This window comes from Cricetulus griseus, chromosome 3 (assembly GCF_003668045.3).
Source record: "Cricetulus griseus strain 17A/GY chromosome 3, alternate assembly CriGri-PICRH-1.0, whole genome shotgun sequence".
In the NCBI taxonomy this organism is placed as follows: Eukaryota; Metazoa; Chordata; class Mammalia; order Rodentia; family Cricetidae; genus Cricetulus; species Cricetulus griseus.
Genome location: NC_048596.1, coordinates 16,620,750 through 16,637,315, shown reverse-complemented (window position 1 = coordinate 16,637,315; position 16,566 = coordinate 16,620,750). Strand labels below are relative to the sequence as shown.

At 38.7% G+C, this 16,566-nt stretch overlaps 1 protein-coding gene and 1 non-coding gene across 4 annotated transcripts in view; both read left to right on the top strand.

The window, feature by feature from the left end:
- Slf2 (SMC5-SMC6 complex localization factor 2) overlaps positions 1-16,566 on the top strand; it is a 51,049-nt gene that overhangs the window by 1,043 nt on the left and 33,440 nt on the right. For all 3 annotated transcript variants that reach the window (XR_003483690.2, XM_027407209.2, XM_027407210.2), the window contains exons 2-8: positions 2,054-2,097; positions 2,639-3,378; positions 4,874-4,928; positions 8,574-9,544; positions 10,535-10,605; positions 15,504-15,626; positions 16,338-16,505. Coding sequence is in view for 2 of the 3 variants with exons in the window: in XM_027407209.2 (XP_027263010.1) it covers positions 2,054-2,097; positions 2,639-3,378; positions 4,874-4,928; positions 8,574-9,544; positions 10,535-10,605; positions 15,504-15,626; positions 16,338-16,505 (2,172 nt within the window). In the remaining variant the exon portion in view is untranslated. The remainder of the gene's footprint in view (positions 1-2,053; positions 2,098-2,638; positions 3,379-4,873; positions 4,929-8,573; positions 9,545-10,534; positions 10,606-15,503; positions 15,627-16,337; positions 16,506-16,566) is intronic.
- On the top strand, positions 12,229-12,336 carry LOC113831573. The gene has a single exon (XR_003483739.1). It is a non-coding gene; the product is annotated as a U6 spliceosomal RNA (small nuclear RNA).

Genomic DNA, 16,566 nt, shown 5'->3' with positions numbered 1-16,566 from the left:
AAGCTATGAAGAGCAAACGTTTTCATTAAGGTTTCTACCACAGCCTACTTGGCAGCCAAGCCAGGCCGGCCAGAGCTAATAAAAGGTTGTGAGTGGTCTTTATTCTACTGTGTGCTCATAAGCTTTGCTGGAGAAATATTAATATGGTTGACTACAGGTTGCAACACCAGACCCTGCTGGGGGCCATACATAATATATCCAAGTTATTTCCTTTTGGAAATCCAATAAATTCAGAATTCTAACACATGTTTGGTGTCTGAACTTGTCAGATAAAGGTTTGTGAGGCTGACTTAGTTTTTAAAACCAGTTATAGATAAGTAATGGTCATTTCTGTGCATTTGAACTTGGGAAGTAATTCTTTTTACCTCTGGAAAGTTTCATTTGTGGTTACATGGTTTACCCAAAGCCATTTTTCCCCCTCTTTCTGGTGTATTGAAAAAGAGTATTAGGTTTAATACTTTAGGGGGAGAGATATGTTGTTATGTTTAGCAAAGAGGCATTAGTAAATCTTGATTTGAATTAGTTGCTTCTGTGTTCTTTTGCACCTTTCCAACTACCAACAATAGGGCATCATTTGTCTTCCCTTTGCATACTCCAGCATTTCTTTCTTTACTCAGTGATGGAGTTAATTTACCTAATGTAATTTACTTTCTGTAAACAAAAGCATGTATTCTATAACCAGTCACTTACATTTCACTCAGAACCATTAAGGTTCTATCAACATACCTGTGGGGTCTAGGTAAACCAGTAAAGGTATATACATTGCTCTTCTGATGTGACCAGTAAAATGTATAAGATACTCAATTTTTTCCTACATATAACATCTTCCCTTTTATAACTGACAACTCAACATGCATGAACAAATCAAGAGTATAGGTTAGGGCACAGTAACCCATAAAAATTAAACCAATTTGGTTTGGGGTATTTTGGTTTTTGGTTTTTTGTCTTTTACTTGTTAACTTTCATGTCTTTTTCATTTCAAGAGTTTTTTTTTTTGTTTTTTTTTACTTATTTTATGAGTGTTTTGTTTTGGCTGCATGTATATCTGTACCATGTGTGTGCCTGGTGCCTGAGAAGACCAGAAGAGGGCATCACATTTGTAAACAGCCAAATCCACTTCTCTGCAAGAGCAGGAAGTGCTCTTAACCACTGAGCCATCTCCTTGAACTCTTTTGTGGGTTTTTTGTTTTTGGGGTGTGTGTGTGTGTGTGTGTGTGTGTGTGTGTGTGTGTGTGTGTGTGTGTGTGTGTGTGTGTGTGTTTGTTGGCGCTCACCCCCCCCACACACACACACACACAAGGTCTCACTATATAGCCCTCCACTGGCCTAGATTTCACTACAGACTGGTCTTAAACTCACAAAGATACACCTGCCTCTGTCTCCTGAGTGCTGGAATTGAAGGTGTATGCCACTGTTCCTGGCTAAACTTAGGAATCTTAGATAAAAAACATTTGAAACACAAGTTGTGGCTCCTAGTTTTTGCTGTTACTTACATTAGCATCTTATAAACCAAAAGGAGATAAAGACCTATACATGATCCTTTCTGCTTTTGCCTTGCACATTCCTTTCAACTACCTCCCCAGATCAACTGGATTGTTCATTCTCCCATCTGTTCCTCTCCTGCTGCAAGAGTCTGTTAGAGTTTATGATCTCCACTACTTATCAGGTTTCTGTTTGAATGGTATTTTTTGCCAGTCATTGGAGGTTACAACAAATAGAATCAGATGTTTCTCCCCAGGGCCTTCTACCCTAGCATGTAGGTGTGAGCATTTCCAGACTAAACAGTACTCATCAGTTCCCTAGATTCACATTTCAGTTTTGCCATTTTAGTGCTATATCAGTTGTATTTATAAACGTAGAGAAAATTGGTTGTATTTTCAGTTTTCTTGTAGCATGGCAAAGTACGATTATCTTTGTCAGAACTTGATTAGTTAATTCAGTTAGTGGAATCAAGCCTATATTATATAAATCTAACATTTACCACTTAATCTAAAATATGGAGGCTTTAATACTTGGTTTTGTGATGCCATGTTAGTTGTGCTTTTATTTTCAGGAAACAATCAATCATAGATTTCTTCAAGCCAGCTTCTAAACAAGGTATGCATATTGTTAATGTATTTTTGATGGGTTGTTTTAGAGGTGAAGAGGGCCTCCAAACTTTTTATTATACTGTTCAGAATTGAAAATTATACAATTATAATGAAGATGTGATAAACATTAAGCCATCTGTTCTACATATTTAACAGTTAAAATAATCCAGTTTATAGTGTTGATATTTTTTTATCCTTTTTTTTCCCAAGACAGGGTTTCTCTGTGTAGCCCTGGCTGTCCTGGAACTCACTCTGTAGAACAGGCTGTCCTCAAACTCAGAGATCTGCCTGCCTCTGCCTCCCAGTGTTCATATTATTTTTATTCTCTAGTACAGTAGCTCACAAATAGAGCCTTAGGGAGGTTAGATGATATAGCAGAAGGGCTTTTACTTCATAAAAGGTAAACCTATTTCTTAATTTCTCTTCCATAATGTAATTGGCTTGAATTTTTTAGTAGCTTCAGTACAGTTATAAATTGATAGTTAATAGAAACATTAGTTTACTTTTAATAACATAATTTGTATGTGTTTTAATTGTGGCTGTTTTAGACAAACATATGTTGGATTCTCCACAAAAATCAAACATCAAATATGGAGGAAATGGAGTATCCATCAGTGGGACAGAGCAATTTGAAAGGAAATTATCTTCACCAAAAAAACCCAAACCCAAACGAATGTCATCAGAAGAAAGTCCTATTTTAGAAGCTTTCATGAAAGGTAGGAAAGAGCACCACAAAGATCATGGCGTACATGAATCACGGCAGCCTTGTATGTCAGTCGGCTCCAAATACTTACTCCAAGGAGCAGGTATCTATGCTCCTTCCTCTTACCGATTGTCCAAAGAGGTGAAGACACGGAAGAAAAAACACAGATCTCCAGAGAGAAGGAAGTCACTGTTCATTCATGAAAGTAACAGGGAAAAGAATGACAGAGATCGAGGCAAGACCAGTGAAGACTCCAGAAAGCAGTCCCCGACTACAGAAGGTGACATCTTCAAGAACAGTTCCAGGAGTGTTAGCAGCAGAAGCAGCCTGTCCCGGCACCACCCAGGAGAAAGCCCTCTGGGAGCTAAGTTCCAGTTGTCATTAGCTTCTTACTGCCGAGAACGAGAGCAGAAGAAGTTGAGAAAGGAACAGCAAATGGAACAGAGAATCAACTCGGAAAATTCTCTCTCAGAAACAAGCAATCTTTCCTTAAAATCATCTAGTGTAGGGAAAAAATGTAAGCCAAGGCATGAACACAGTAAACAGAATGATGCTGCACCTGGAAAGAGTAATCTTTCAAATCTGGTATGTACAATAATAAAAGTAGAGCTTTACCACTGCTGTGCCATGGTTAGATCCTAAGTCTAAAGATACTGATCTATAACATTTAAGGAAATGCAGGTGCATAATTTGATCTAACACTGGCTTCATTAGATTTCCTCCAACTACCCTTCATTGAATTCAGTAAATTTCTTTACCTTAATTTTTTCAGACCAGGAGCAAAGATCTTTTCTAATGGAAAGTAAACATTCTTTCAGGCAAGTATAGTCATTTTTAAAGTTAAGATTTCCAAAAAGAGGTGTTTAAGGAATGGCAAATATAAAAGAACAGGAAACAACTTAGAGCAGTGGTCCTTAAAATGTCCTTGGAGCAGTAGTAGCATCAGCAGCACTTGGGAATTTGTCAGAAATGTAGTCTCCACCTAGTAAGAAACAGTGGAGTTGGAGCCCAGGAGTCTTTGGCTTATAAGTCCACAGATAACTGATGTACTCTAAAACTTCAAGAATCACTGTTCCAGATATATATAAATCTTTGATTTATTTTATTTGAATCGGTATGTGGAGAAGCCATCAAATCCTCTGGAGTTGGAGTTACAGGTAGTTGTGAGCTGCCTGACGTGGGTGCTAAGAACTCAAGTTGTACAAGAGCACAAGAACTTTTAACTACTGAGCTATTTCTCCAGCCCCATATACAAATCTTAGATAGTTATGATTTGATTGAGTATGGGTTTTGGAAATATAACTGATGACTTAGAAAACTGCATGTATTTTTTATTCCTATCATTTTTCTTTTGAGAACACAGACTCAGCCTCAAAGCTTTCCCTCTTCCCTAGAAAGTTAACTACACTGGCGTACATAACCCAGTCCTGTCTCAAAAACAAAAACAGTGTAGAACTGGGAATGCAGCTCTGGTGGAGTGCTTGCCCAGTATGTGAAGAGCCCTGGATTGAGTCCTCAACACTGCAAAGAAGTGTAGTGTTGATAAGCTACTATGAAAATTTCAAATCAGATAAACCAAAAACTGGACATTCTAGGAGTGAATGTAAAGAAATCCTAGCATTGTGTATTATTAGAAGGTATTTGTAAATTAGCAGCCTCTTTGCAACAAGATTGTCCTTTTACTACTAATGTTGCTGGTGATCAATAGATGTAATATTTGGTTCATAGCCTAACAGTCTTCAACTATTAATTTTTGAGTTATGAATATAAATTACTATTACCTTGTGAAACATAGACTTCATTTTTGTGGTTTTTTTTTTAGTTTGTTTATTTGTTTTCCCATTTTTATGGTACAGATAGATGGCTGTGTGTGTTTCCCTAGTGCTAGATAGTGCATTCAGGCCTTGTGTGTCCCGACAAGCACTGCTACATCTCTGAGCTACATCTCCGGCCCATACCCTTCTTTTTAAGATCTTTAAAGTTTTCCTTTTCTTTTTAAAGCTACCTCTGAATATAGGTGCTAGATTATTGGTCTAGAAGTCTGTTCAAATGTAAATTCATATTCTTTAATTCCTCATAGGAAAATGGACATCTCTCAAGAAAAAGATCATCTTCAGACTCATGGGAACTTTCAGGTAGGTAGCATCAGACTTAAGCATACAATTTCTAAGTAAGTTTGCATCTTCTTCATATCACTTTTAAAAATAAATTTATTCATATTCAGTTTCCATCCTAGAATTAAATGTCTCAGCTAATAAGAGTTGGGTAAAAATTATATCTCAAAAGAATAATACTCAGAGCTACATATGGTGGCACATAGGAGGATCTAGAGTTTGAAGTCAGCCTGAAATGCATTGAGTAAGATCTGACCTCAAAAACAAACAAACAAAAGTGCTTGAGTTTATTCTTCATAATCTGTTGTCTTGATTTCTCTCTGCCTTCTTCAGGAGTTCCTAATAGTGTGTTTTAACAGTGTGTTCTTTATACTAGTATTGAGTGTTTCACTTCAGAATCCTTAGCTACATCAGGAAACATACTTTGATGTTAGGTTGATGGCACATACGTGTGATTCTAGCACTGAGGGAGAGGAGTGCAAATTTGGGGTAGCATGGGCTACAGTAGGATGCTGTCCCAGAAGGAGCAGCAGCATATACTTGTATTCTTGGTGTACTGTTAAGAATACTTTGTATGAAGTTAAAACAAGATTCAAATATTCCAAATACAAAGATGCCTTTCTAATTAACATCTCAAGGACATCTATAAGATATTAATACCTTAATGTCTGCTCATTGAGAAGACACATCATAAATAGCTACTGTTAACTCAGGAACTCCTTTGTTTGTTTTGATGGTTTGGTGTTTCTGGTTTTTTGTTTTTTTGTTTTTGAGACATGGTCTTTCTTTATAGCCTTGGCTTCCTGGAACACTGTGTAGATCAAGCTGACCTTGAACTCACAGAGGTACACCTACCTCTGCCTCTCCAGTCTGAAATTGAAGGCATGAGCTAACATGACCACCTAACTCAGGAGTTTTTTAATGTATCTTTTCTTTTTGGATTTTTCAAGACAGGGTTTCTCTGTGTAGCTTTGTGGGCCAGGCTGGCCTCAAACTCACAGAGATCTGCCTGCCTCAGCCTCCCGAGTACTAGGATTAAAGGTCGGTGCCACCACCACCCAGCTTTAAGTATCTTTTCTTAACAATAGAAAAATAGAACATTAAAATTTAAACCCCGAAAGTGAGCCTGATAGAACCTGATTTAGTGTTGTACAGGAGTCTAGAAAGCATCATGCATATGTTAAATCTCTTTTGCTTTCAGAAAGATCTGAAACAACTTCAGATGACAACCATGTATAAAAAGATTTAAAGTGGGGATTCAGAATTATAGTACTAAAAATTTAACAATGCAAAAACTTACTACTGAGAAATGAAAAACCTCTAGCTTTTTCTGCCGTAACTTCAAACTTTGAAAAACAAATTGTATAGATTCTTCCTACACTCAGGAAGATATATTCAGCAAAGTCACTGTGTTCCTTGTGTCATTGTATGTAATATTAAAAATGAAGCTGTACATGCTAATTCATGCCTATAATCGCAGCACCTAGAATGTTGAAGCAGTTTTAGAAACCTGTCTCAGAAAACAAAAAGGAGCTAGAGAGATGCTCACTTGATGTCACTTATTGTCCAGGGACCACAATTCAGATCTCTAGTTTCTGTGTGTAAAAACCTAACATGGCAGAGCTCACCTATAATCTCAGTGCTTGGAGGCAGGACAAACCCTGGGACTTGCCTGACAGCTAGTTTTGCTGAATTGAGGAACTCCTGGTACAATAAGAGACCCTGTCTCAAAAAAGAAAGGTAAGTTTGATTGAGGACACCCAGTGTTGACCTCTGAGACCCTTCACGCACTAGGGAATATACATACATACACGCCTACATAAAGACTTATGCTTGAGTGCATGTGTGGTTTCACATTTGAACATACACACAATGCAAATGTTAAGTCTATTACTATTACACTCAAATGTGATAATATAGTTATATACATATATAAATTTATACTATTATTAGTTGCTACAATCTTAAGGATTTTTTTTGGTAGAGTAGACTTACAGATTTGGCCTTCCAAAGCTTTCTTTTGGCTGCATCCTGAACTCAAATTTAATTAGTCCTGCTATATTTGATAGTGTAATGACTAGTCTTCTTAATTAATCAACATTGGATTCCTTTCTTTCTTTCTTTCTTTTTGACATTGTAGAAGCTCAACCCATCTCTTAACTAAATACTAATAAATGCTAATAAATAATCAAAGTACTGTGAAACAAATATCCATCCACCCTGTAGATTAAGAAGTACAAAAGGAAATGAAGAATTTCAGCTTCTCTACTTCCTAGAAAAGAGCACTTCAGGCTTGGGGAGGACAGCTCCCTGGGTGAAATGCCTCCTGTGCATGCATGAAGACTTGAGTCTGGATCCCCAGCACACATGTAAAAGCTAGGGTTAGTGAGACTGTGATCCCATTGTCCAGGGAACAGAAAAAGATGTCCAGGAGCTCACTGGTCAGCCAGTCTAGACAAAATGATGATCCCAGCTTCAATGAAAGACTGCCTTAGAAACAAGGTATCGAGCAAAGGCATAGGCCATCAACCTCTGGCTCCCACATGTTTGTACACACACAAAAGTGAAGCCTACCTGAGGTACTAGCTCAGTCCTCTCAAATTCAAGATCTTTCTGCATCTGTTTCCAGAGTACTCTGCTCATAGGCATGGACCACTATACCTAGATGAAATAGTAACAACTCTTAGTAATCTGACTTGTCCTAAAGTATTTTCTTAAGCAATGTTTGTGTGTTTCTAGATATTTCTGACCAAATCAAGACTTTGTCCTCTGTCTATATATAAATGATCTGTTTTCCTAGTATGCTGGGACAAAACCCAGCTCTGTAGTTACTGTCTTTGTAATATCACACTTAAGATTCTCTGCTTAACTACCTCAAACTTGTCTCTTAGTCAGCTGACTGCTCTTCCTGCATTGTTTTTGTTGTTACTGTTTTTCTAGACAGCGGTTTTTCTGTGTATTCCTGACTGTCCTGGAAGATGCTCTGTAGACAAGACTGGCCTTGAACTCACAGAGATCCACCTGCCCCTGTCTCCTGAGTGCTGGGATTAAAGGCATGCGCCACCAGCACCCAGCTTTTTTTTTTTTTTAATTTTTTGAGACAGGGTCTCTCTATGTAGTTTTGGTTGTTCTAGAACTCTATGTAGATCAAGCTGGCTTTGAATTCCAAAGATCCCCTTGCCTCTGCTTCCCAAGTGCTGGTATTAAACGCATGTACCACAACACCCAGTGAATCTCTTTTTAAATAAGTTATTTATCTGCCTTTTAATCCTGTATCTGCTTATAATCTAAACCCCACACCTTTAGATGTAGACGTATTTCATTTCCTCTATAACGAGGTGGCTTGGGGCTTGAAAACAGTATTCACTTCGAGCAGAAGTACTCTAGAATCCCTTCATTAGTGCCAGTGTACAAGGTCTTAAGTTTTAAGGAGTGGTTGATGTCTTTGGTAAGATAGTAACCTAGTAGACTAGCCCTAAAATAAGCATATGTCGTTAGTTCTAAATGTCTTGGACATCGCTATCTGTTCTCTTTCTTCATCTTATATAGATATATTGAATAATTTCAGCATAAACTTAGAATTTAAGCATTTCATCAGAGTGTTCTGTGACTAACCTGGAGACAGAACAGTATACTTTTCACTGATGTGACAAAAATTAATTTTAGGCTCTAAGCAGAATAAATTCTCCGACAAAAGAAAAAGGAACTCTGTGGACTCAGATCTGAAAAGCACAAAAGAATCTATCATACCAAAAGCAAAAGAGTCCTTTCTAGAGAAGCGTCCAGACACATCACATCAGAGAGAAAAGTTTATAAGACACATTGCACTGAAGACACCTGGTGGTGTTCTGCGCTTGGAAGACATAGCCAAGGAACCTGATGATGAAAGAGATCGTTCTTCTGCAGACTTGGCACCTTCAAATTCTGGCCACCATTCTTCCAGGAATAGTGACCAAGTCCACGCAACAAGTACCAAAGAGACTAAAATACAGAAACCCCACTTACCTTTACCTCAGGAAAAATCTACAATTAAAAGAGCTGGCAACCTTCAGAAAAGTAAACCGGCTGGCTGTGTGACATCAAAAGAGACAAAACTACCTTTACTTTCCCATGTTCCAAGTGCTGTTTCCTCTCGAGTACCGTTAAATGCTAAAAATTGCACTCTTCCAGTTCCTAAAAAAGATAAAGAGCGTTCCTCCTCTAAAGAACGTTCTGGGCATTCTACAGAATCCTCCAAACACAAGGAACACAAAGCAAAGACTATAAAGGCTGTTTCTAATGAATCTTCAGGGAAAAGTTCTGGGGGATCTTTGCATTCAGAGTACAGCCCTCCTACAGAGTCTCCCCCAGCTGCCTTGGAAGTTGTGCCGCGTGTCCCAAGCCCTGCAGCACCTTCAGATAAAGAGAGTTCAGGAAATTCCAATGCAGGTAGCAGTGCACTGAAAAGGAAATTCGGGGGTGATTTTGATAGCGATGAAGAAAGTTTAGGTTACAACTTAGAGAGTGATGAGGAAGAGGAAACATTAAAATCACTGGAAGAAATAATGGCTTTGAACTTCAACCAGCCCAGGCCTGCAGCTTCAGGGAAGCCTCCTGCCTTTTCCAAGGGGCTTAAACCCCAGTCATCAGACTACATAGTAAGTAGTTCTGTGATTGTTTGTCTTCACTTGACGGGGAAAAGATGGATTAATTAAAGAAGATAGATTGCTAACTTACTTTAAATTCAGTGTTTACCACTACAACTCATCATTAGACTGACTAACATGGGTGTCAATTTCTCTTTTGGTAAATGAGTTCCCCATATCTTCAATTTTATTATTGTAAATCAGTGGTCTCCAAACTTTTTTGATCACATGTACTTTTTTATTAAAAGAAAACTTTAAGCATGTACCCCAATATATATGCAACTTATAGAATCTATACATGTACCACTATAATATTGTGTACTGAAATAAAGTATATACAAAAACAGAATTTAGAAGGAAAAAGAAAAATTAAGTATTTTCCTGTGGCAGTTACATAGACGTTACTATAGATTAAGTTCTTCTGGAGTTTCTATAGAAGTTCCATATAAATAGAAGTTCTATTATTTTCTTCCTGCACCCCAATGGATCACCTTGCACACCCCCTGCTTTGGAGACCACTGCTGTAAATGAAGGTAGAGTGTAGAAACGTTGTTAATTGTGGTGTGCAATTTTATTTATAAAGTGCTTCATTCTATCTTGGGAGTAAACTGTATTAATTTTACCATTTCTGTAAAGTTTGGTGGGGAAGGTATAATATTCCATGTTAACACCTAAAAATTAGTAGTAGTTTGATTTCACTAAAATAGAATGCAGAAGCAAAGATAGGGACACCACAGAGCCCTTGGGTGTTTGCATCCAGATCCTGAGGTTAGCAGGGTTTTACAGGCAGCTTCCCTCCTAATGGATGTTGGGATAAAATTGCCTGCAGTATAGAATGCTAGATTTAAAGCATGGTGGTGAAATTTTTTCTTTAAGAAGGGTATCATCCAGACCCAGGTTACCAACAGAAAATAGTCAATAGTACTCTGAGTAACTTAATATCCCAGTTCTTCTACTAAGATAAATTATAAAGTATTTTTTCAAACTTTCTTTTTGTTTTAGGAATATGCTCAGAGTGGAACTTATACAAATACTTTAGAGCGTCTTGTAAAGGAGATGGAAGACACACAAAGGTTAGTTAAAATCATAATCAGTTAAATTTAACAAACTGCTCTGCTAATGTGGTTGGCTTTTAATTTAACTCATAATGATAAATTAGTATATATGGGTCTGGGGATTTAGCTCAGTGGTAAAGTGACTGCCAAGCAAATGCAAAGCCTGGACTTCAGTCTCCAGCACTAGAAATCCCACGGGAACTAGAATTAACATGCACTTGTAGGAGTACCATTATTACAGTTCTCTTGTAATTGTTGTAGAAATAAGATGTGCTTTCTTATTCATGAGGTATCAAAAGACACAGGGTTTTACAGTATACTTGTATTGCATTATTATAAATTCCGTTCTGCTTGCTATAACAGTATCTTAACTGATACCTTAATGGAAAGCGTGGGTAGGATTTATTTTCATTGTGTGTATGCACAGTTCATGCATGAGAGTGCTAGTGCGTGTTTGCTGTAGCATGCATGTGAAACTCTGAGGACAGCCTTGGGTGTCAGTCCCCACCTTCCATTGTGTTGAGGGAGTCTCATCAGTACTGTGTATGCCAGGCTAGTGGGCCCATGAGCTTCAGGGAGACTCCTGTCTGCCTCCCATCTTCCTGTAGGAGGACTGGGATTACAGACACTTACATGGTGCATCCATTGCCCTGTCTTTGAAATAAGAGTCACTGTGTAGCTGGCATCAGCTTTACAAAATTCTGACTCCGACTGCCTACTGGGTTCTGGCTTTTATGTGGGTTCTGAGAATTCAAGCTCAGATCCTGACGCTTGTGCAGCCAGTACTATACTCACAACTCTTACCATAGCCCTAGATTTTATTTTGAATAGTTCAGTTTAGGTTAGTACACTAATATCAGTGTAGCTATCATCACCACCACCCAGCTCCAGGACAGTCTTCATCTTCTCAAACGGAAACTCTATGCCTACTACCCTTCTGCTCTTCCTCCCTGTCTTGGGCAAACTACCATTTTTATTTTTCTTCCTGTTTCTATGAAGTTGACTACTCTGGATATGCCATATGATAGTATTGAGTAGTTTCTTTGTTAGATCAGGAGTATTGTACTTAGCATAAAGTCTTGTTTGTGGTGAAGATTGGGTCAGAGTTTCCTTTTTAAGGCTGACTGTCCTGTCTTACATACATGCCACACTTTGTTCATGGATTCATTAATGGCCACTTGGGCAGTGCCCACTTAGTGGCTGTTGTAGGAAAAATGCTATGCTTGTGTGTGTATATATATATATCTTCAGTCTCCCCTTTCGGTTATTTTGGTTATATACCCACACATAGACTTAATGAATCATGAATTGATTGTTGGGGTTTGGGAGAATCACCACACTGTTCTCTGCAGCAACTACAGCACTTTGTATAACCACCAGCAAGCAATGCATGAGGGTTTCTTTTCTCCACATTTTCTCTAGAGCTTGTTTTTCTCTCTCACTGTTCTTTTTTTCCTTTTGTAATAGCCATCTTAAAGGGCATGGTACAGTTTCTCATCATGATTTTGATTGGCATTTTAAATATATTTTTGTGTTATATTAGGCTTTTCATAATTTTGGAGCAATGTTTGTTGGGGGGGGCTTTGCCTATTTTTACTGTTGGCTCAAAGAGAGGAGGGTCTTTTCTTAGAGTGTTTTTATGTTGGGCTTACTTCAGCAACATATGCTAAAATTGGAATAATACAGGAAAGATTAGCAGGACTCTTATCCAAGCATGACATGCAGATTTATGAAGCTTTCGGTAATTTTTTTAAAAAATTAACCATATTTGCCAGGTGGTGATGGTGCATGCCTTTAATCCCAGCACTCTGGAGGTAGAGGCAGGTGGATCTCTGTGAGTTTGAGGACAGCCTGGTCTACAGAGAGAGTTCCAGAACAGCCAGGGCTGTTACATAGAGAAACCTTGTCTTGAAAAACAAAAACAAGTTAGTAGCATTTAACTCTGAGAAAACACAATTTTCATATAATTTGGATATAAGCTGCTTTGAGTAAGGAACCATTCTTTGTTATAAATAAATTGAGTCAAGCCAGGCATTGGTGGCACATGCCTTTAATCCCAGCACTTAGGAGGCAGAAGCAGGCGGATCTCTGAGTTCCAGGCCAGCCTGGTCTACAGAGCAAGTGCCAGGATTTGCTCCAAAGCTACACAGAGAAACCCTGTCTCGAAAAACTAGATAGATAGATAGATAGATAGATAGATAGATAGATAGATAGATAGATTGTTTTGGTTTTCAAGAGAAAGGGTTTCCTTGTAGCTCTAGCTATCCTAGAACTCACTTTGTAGACCAGGCTAATCTCAAACTCACAGAGATCCCCTGCCTCTGCCTCCTGAGTACTGGGATTAATGGTACAAGCCATCACCACCCTGCAGAAATAAGCATTTTTGTTATTGTTTTCTTGGGTTAGGGGAATGATTATTTGCTTAGTTAGCCATGATCTCACTATGTTGCCATGGCTGGCCCCAAAGTTTGAATTCTTCTGCCCCTTGTCTCCCCAAATTCTGGGATTACAGGTGTGTACCACTATGCCCAACATTAAGTACAAGTTTCAGAACTGATGACCAAAATGACTGCTCATGTATTCCTAAATCATGTTACTCTTTGGAAGAATAGTTCAAAATGATGATAAGCAGGCAACTTTATGCACTGAGGGTCAAAAAAAATCAGAATTTCAAAAAAATAAAAAACCTGAGGGCCATAATTTCCCTGATGAAAATAGTGGCAATTGGTGTAATTGAAGATTTTGGAATATTGAGGCAGGAAGAGTGCTACAAGTTCAGTGTCTGTCTCAATAAATAAATGGCCAGTGAGATGGTTCAGTGAGCAAAAGCACTTTCTGCTTGACATGCAGACTTCAATCCCTAAGGCTCAAATAATGAAAGGAGAGAACTGGCTCTCTTGAGTTATCCACTGACTACACACACACCTAGTATGTATGTACACATGCACATACATACTTGCAAATCTTATTTTGGTTGGTTGGTTTTGGTGTTTTGAGATAGGGTGTCACTATGTAGTTCTGGCTGTTCTAGAACTCAGAGATCTGCCTGCTTCCGTCTCCTAAATGCAGGGATTAAAGGCATGCATCTGGCTTAAATATAATTTTAAAAAATAAATTTTCAACAGTGGGCCTGGAAACATGGCTCATTGGCTAAGAACACTTGCTGTTCTTCCAAAGGGTCTGATTTTGTTTCCTCAAAACTCATGTCTGGACCTCAAAACCACTTCCAGGAGTTCCAATACCCTCTTCTGGCCTCTATGGAAACACACACATAGCACACACATAAATTAAAACTTGAATTAAAAAAATTATGTGACTAGTTATAGACTTAATACTAATGAGAACAACATGCCTTATTTATTCAAAGACTACCCATGAAACTAGCCCAGAAAACTTCATTTAAAGTTTAGCTGACTGGAGTAGGTGAGATGGCTCAGTGGCCTTGAACTCACAGAGATCTGAGTGCTGGGATTAAAGGCACGTGTCACCACTCCTGCTTTCAAAATCAAATTTAAGTCACTTTAAAAGTAAGTTTAGCTGACTGACTGGATTACATAAAAGTTAGTATATACAAATCTCAAACTTGTTAAACATAACTATAGAAAGTTTTCAGACATTTAGGTTAACAGTTTTTCCCTATGAATTTAGAGAAATTGTTTAAAATTAAGCATTGTTACATGTGGTGATACACACCAGTAATCTCAACACATAAGTGGAGGCAGGAAGATGAGGCCAGCCTAGGATATATCCCAAGACCTATTTTAGCACATGTGTACACAAACACACTGGTTAGTAGGGATATCTTTCTCAGACCAAGGACAGAAGTAACATCTGGTGTGACAGTTTTGACCCATCAGTAGTGATAGAACAGTGAGTTTTTGGTTTTGGTTTTTTTTGCAGGGTGAGGAGGTGGGGGTGGTTCAAAACAGGGTTTCTCTGTGGCTGTGGAGACTGTCCTGGAACTAACCCTGGTCTCGAACTCACAGAGATCTGCCTGCCTCTGCCTCCCGAGTGCTGGGATTAAAGGCGTGTGCCACTGCTGCCCAGCGAACAGTGAATTTATTAATGGCTTATTTTCCTTAGTCTCACCAAGAGCTTGTGGTTGGGTGTGCCATAGTAAGTGCTCAGTGTTAGATGTGGTGGTGACGATGATGAAAACAAAAATCTCATCCACATCAGGATGCTGGTGAGTATTAAAGACGAGAGAAGATAACCAAATTTCATCATTTACCATTTCTCTTTTTCTGTTCTCTGGTTTGGACAGATCATTCTTAAATTTCTAACTGTAAAGAAATATTCGAGGGTCTAGAAAGATGGCTCAGTGACTAAGAGTTCTGGTGGTTCTTCCAGAGGACCCAGGTTTGATTCCCAACATCCACATGGTGGCTCACAACCATTTGTGACTCCAGTGCTAGGAGACTCAACACCCTCTTCTGACCTGTGGGCGATGCATGCACATGGTTCACAGACATGCATGTAGGCAAAACACATACCCATAAAACAGAATTTTTTTAAATAGTGTATTGTCAAGATAGGATTTACACCTGTATTCTAACAGAAGTTGTTTAAAATAGAGTATATAGTGAGAGTTTTCCTTGAGGCTGCTTTTAGATAACAGCTAAAGTTGTCTGGGTTTCTGTTGGGTTTTTTTTTTGTTTGTTTGTAGGGAGGGTTAGTTGGTTTCTTTCTGTACCCTTGGCTGTCCTGGAACTACCACTATATATAAGGCGCCCAGCTCTGTTTTTTAAATAAATCATAAGCCTGGCCTGGTGTGTGTTTTGTACTCTGAACACTCTGGAGACAGAGGCAGGTGAATCTCTGTTGAATTTGAGAGAGTTCTAAGACTACAGGGAGAGAACCTGTCTTAAAAATAAATAAATATAAATAATGCATTATGACATTTTTTCAATTTTCAGGCTAGATGAACTACAGAAGCAACTACAGGAAGATATAAGACAAGGCAGAGGCATTAAATCTCCTATTAGAATTGGTGACCAGGACAGTACAGATGATGAGGATGGCCTCTTGGAAGAACACAGGTAGTGTCTTTTCACACCGTCTATAAGCTCATACTAGCTACCATTTTTTAATTTGATTTTTAGAAAACGTCTGGGCCACTGATGACTGGCTGCCCAGTGACTAAGATACACTTGGGTTTTGTTGAAAAGCAAACATTAAAACCAAGGTACTCGGGGCAGCGGTGGCAGAAGCCTTTGATCCTGGCCCTTGAGAGGCAGAGGCAGGCAGATCTCTGATATCTAAGTTAGAAGACATACCCTGTGTGTGTGTGGGGTGGGGACAGTAGTACATGTACATAAGCCTTCACACTGAGAGACTCAGTGGGGTTTTTTGTTTGTTTGTTTTTGTTGTTGTTTGGGTTTTTTGTTTTGTTTTTAGTTTTTCGAGACAGGGTTTCTATGTAGCCCTGGCTGTCCTGGAACTAGCTCTGTAGACCAGGCTGGCTTTGAACTCACAGAGATCTGCCTACCTCTGTCTTCCGGGTGCTGGGATTAAAGGCGTGCGCCACCACAAGCTTTAAGGAGGAGGGCAAAACATTCTTATCAAGACAGGGTTTCTCCGTGTATCCTGGGTGTCCTGGAACTCAATTTGTAGATCAGGTTGGCCTTGAACTCACAGAGTGCTAGGATCACAGGCAAGCATCACCACCGCCCCAGCTGACTGCCTTCATATTTAAATACAAAACCACTTGTATCCTAACTCCTTGATATTCAATCGTCTTTATGTTTCAGGGAATTTCTAAAGAAATTTTCAGTTACAGTTGATGCTATTCCTGATCATCATCCAGGTGAAGAAATATTTAATTTCCTCGATTCTGGAAAAATTTTCAATCAGTATACCTTAGATTTAAGAGACTCTGGTTTTATCGGTGAAAGTGCTGTGGAAAAGCTTATTCTCAAGTAAGTAAATAGTAAACATTTGGGTTTTTTCTGTATAAAAAAATGTCCTAAGGGCTGAAGA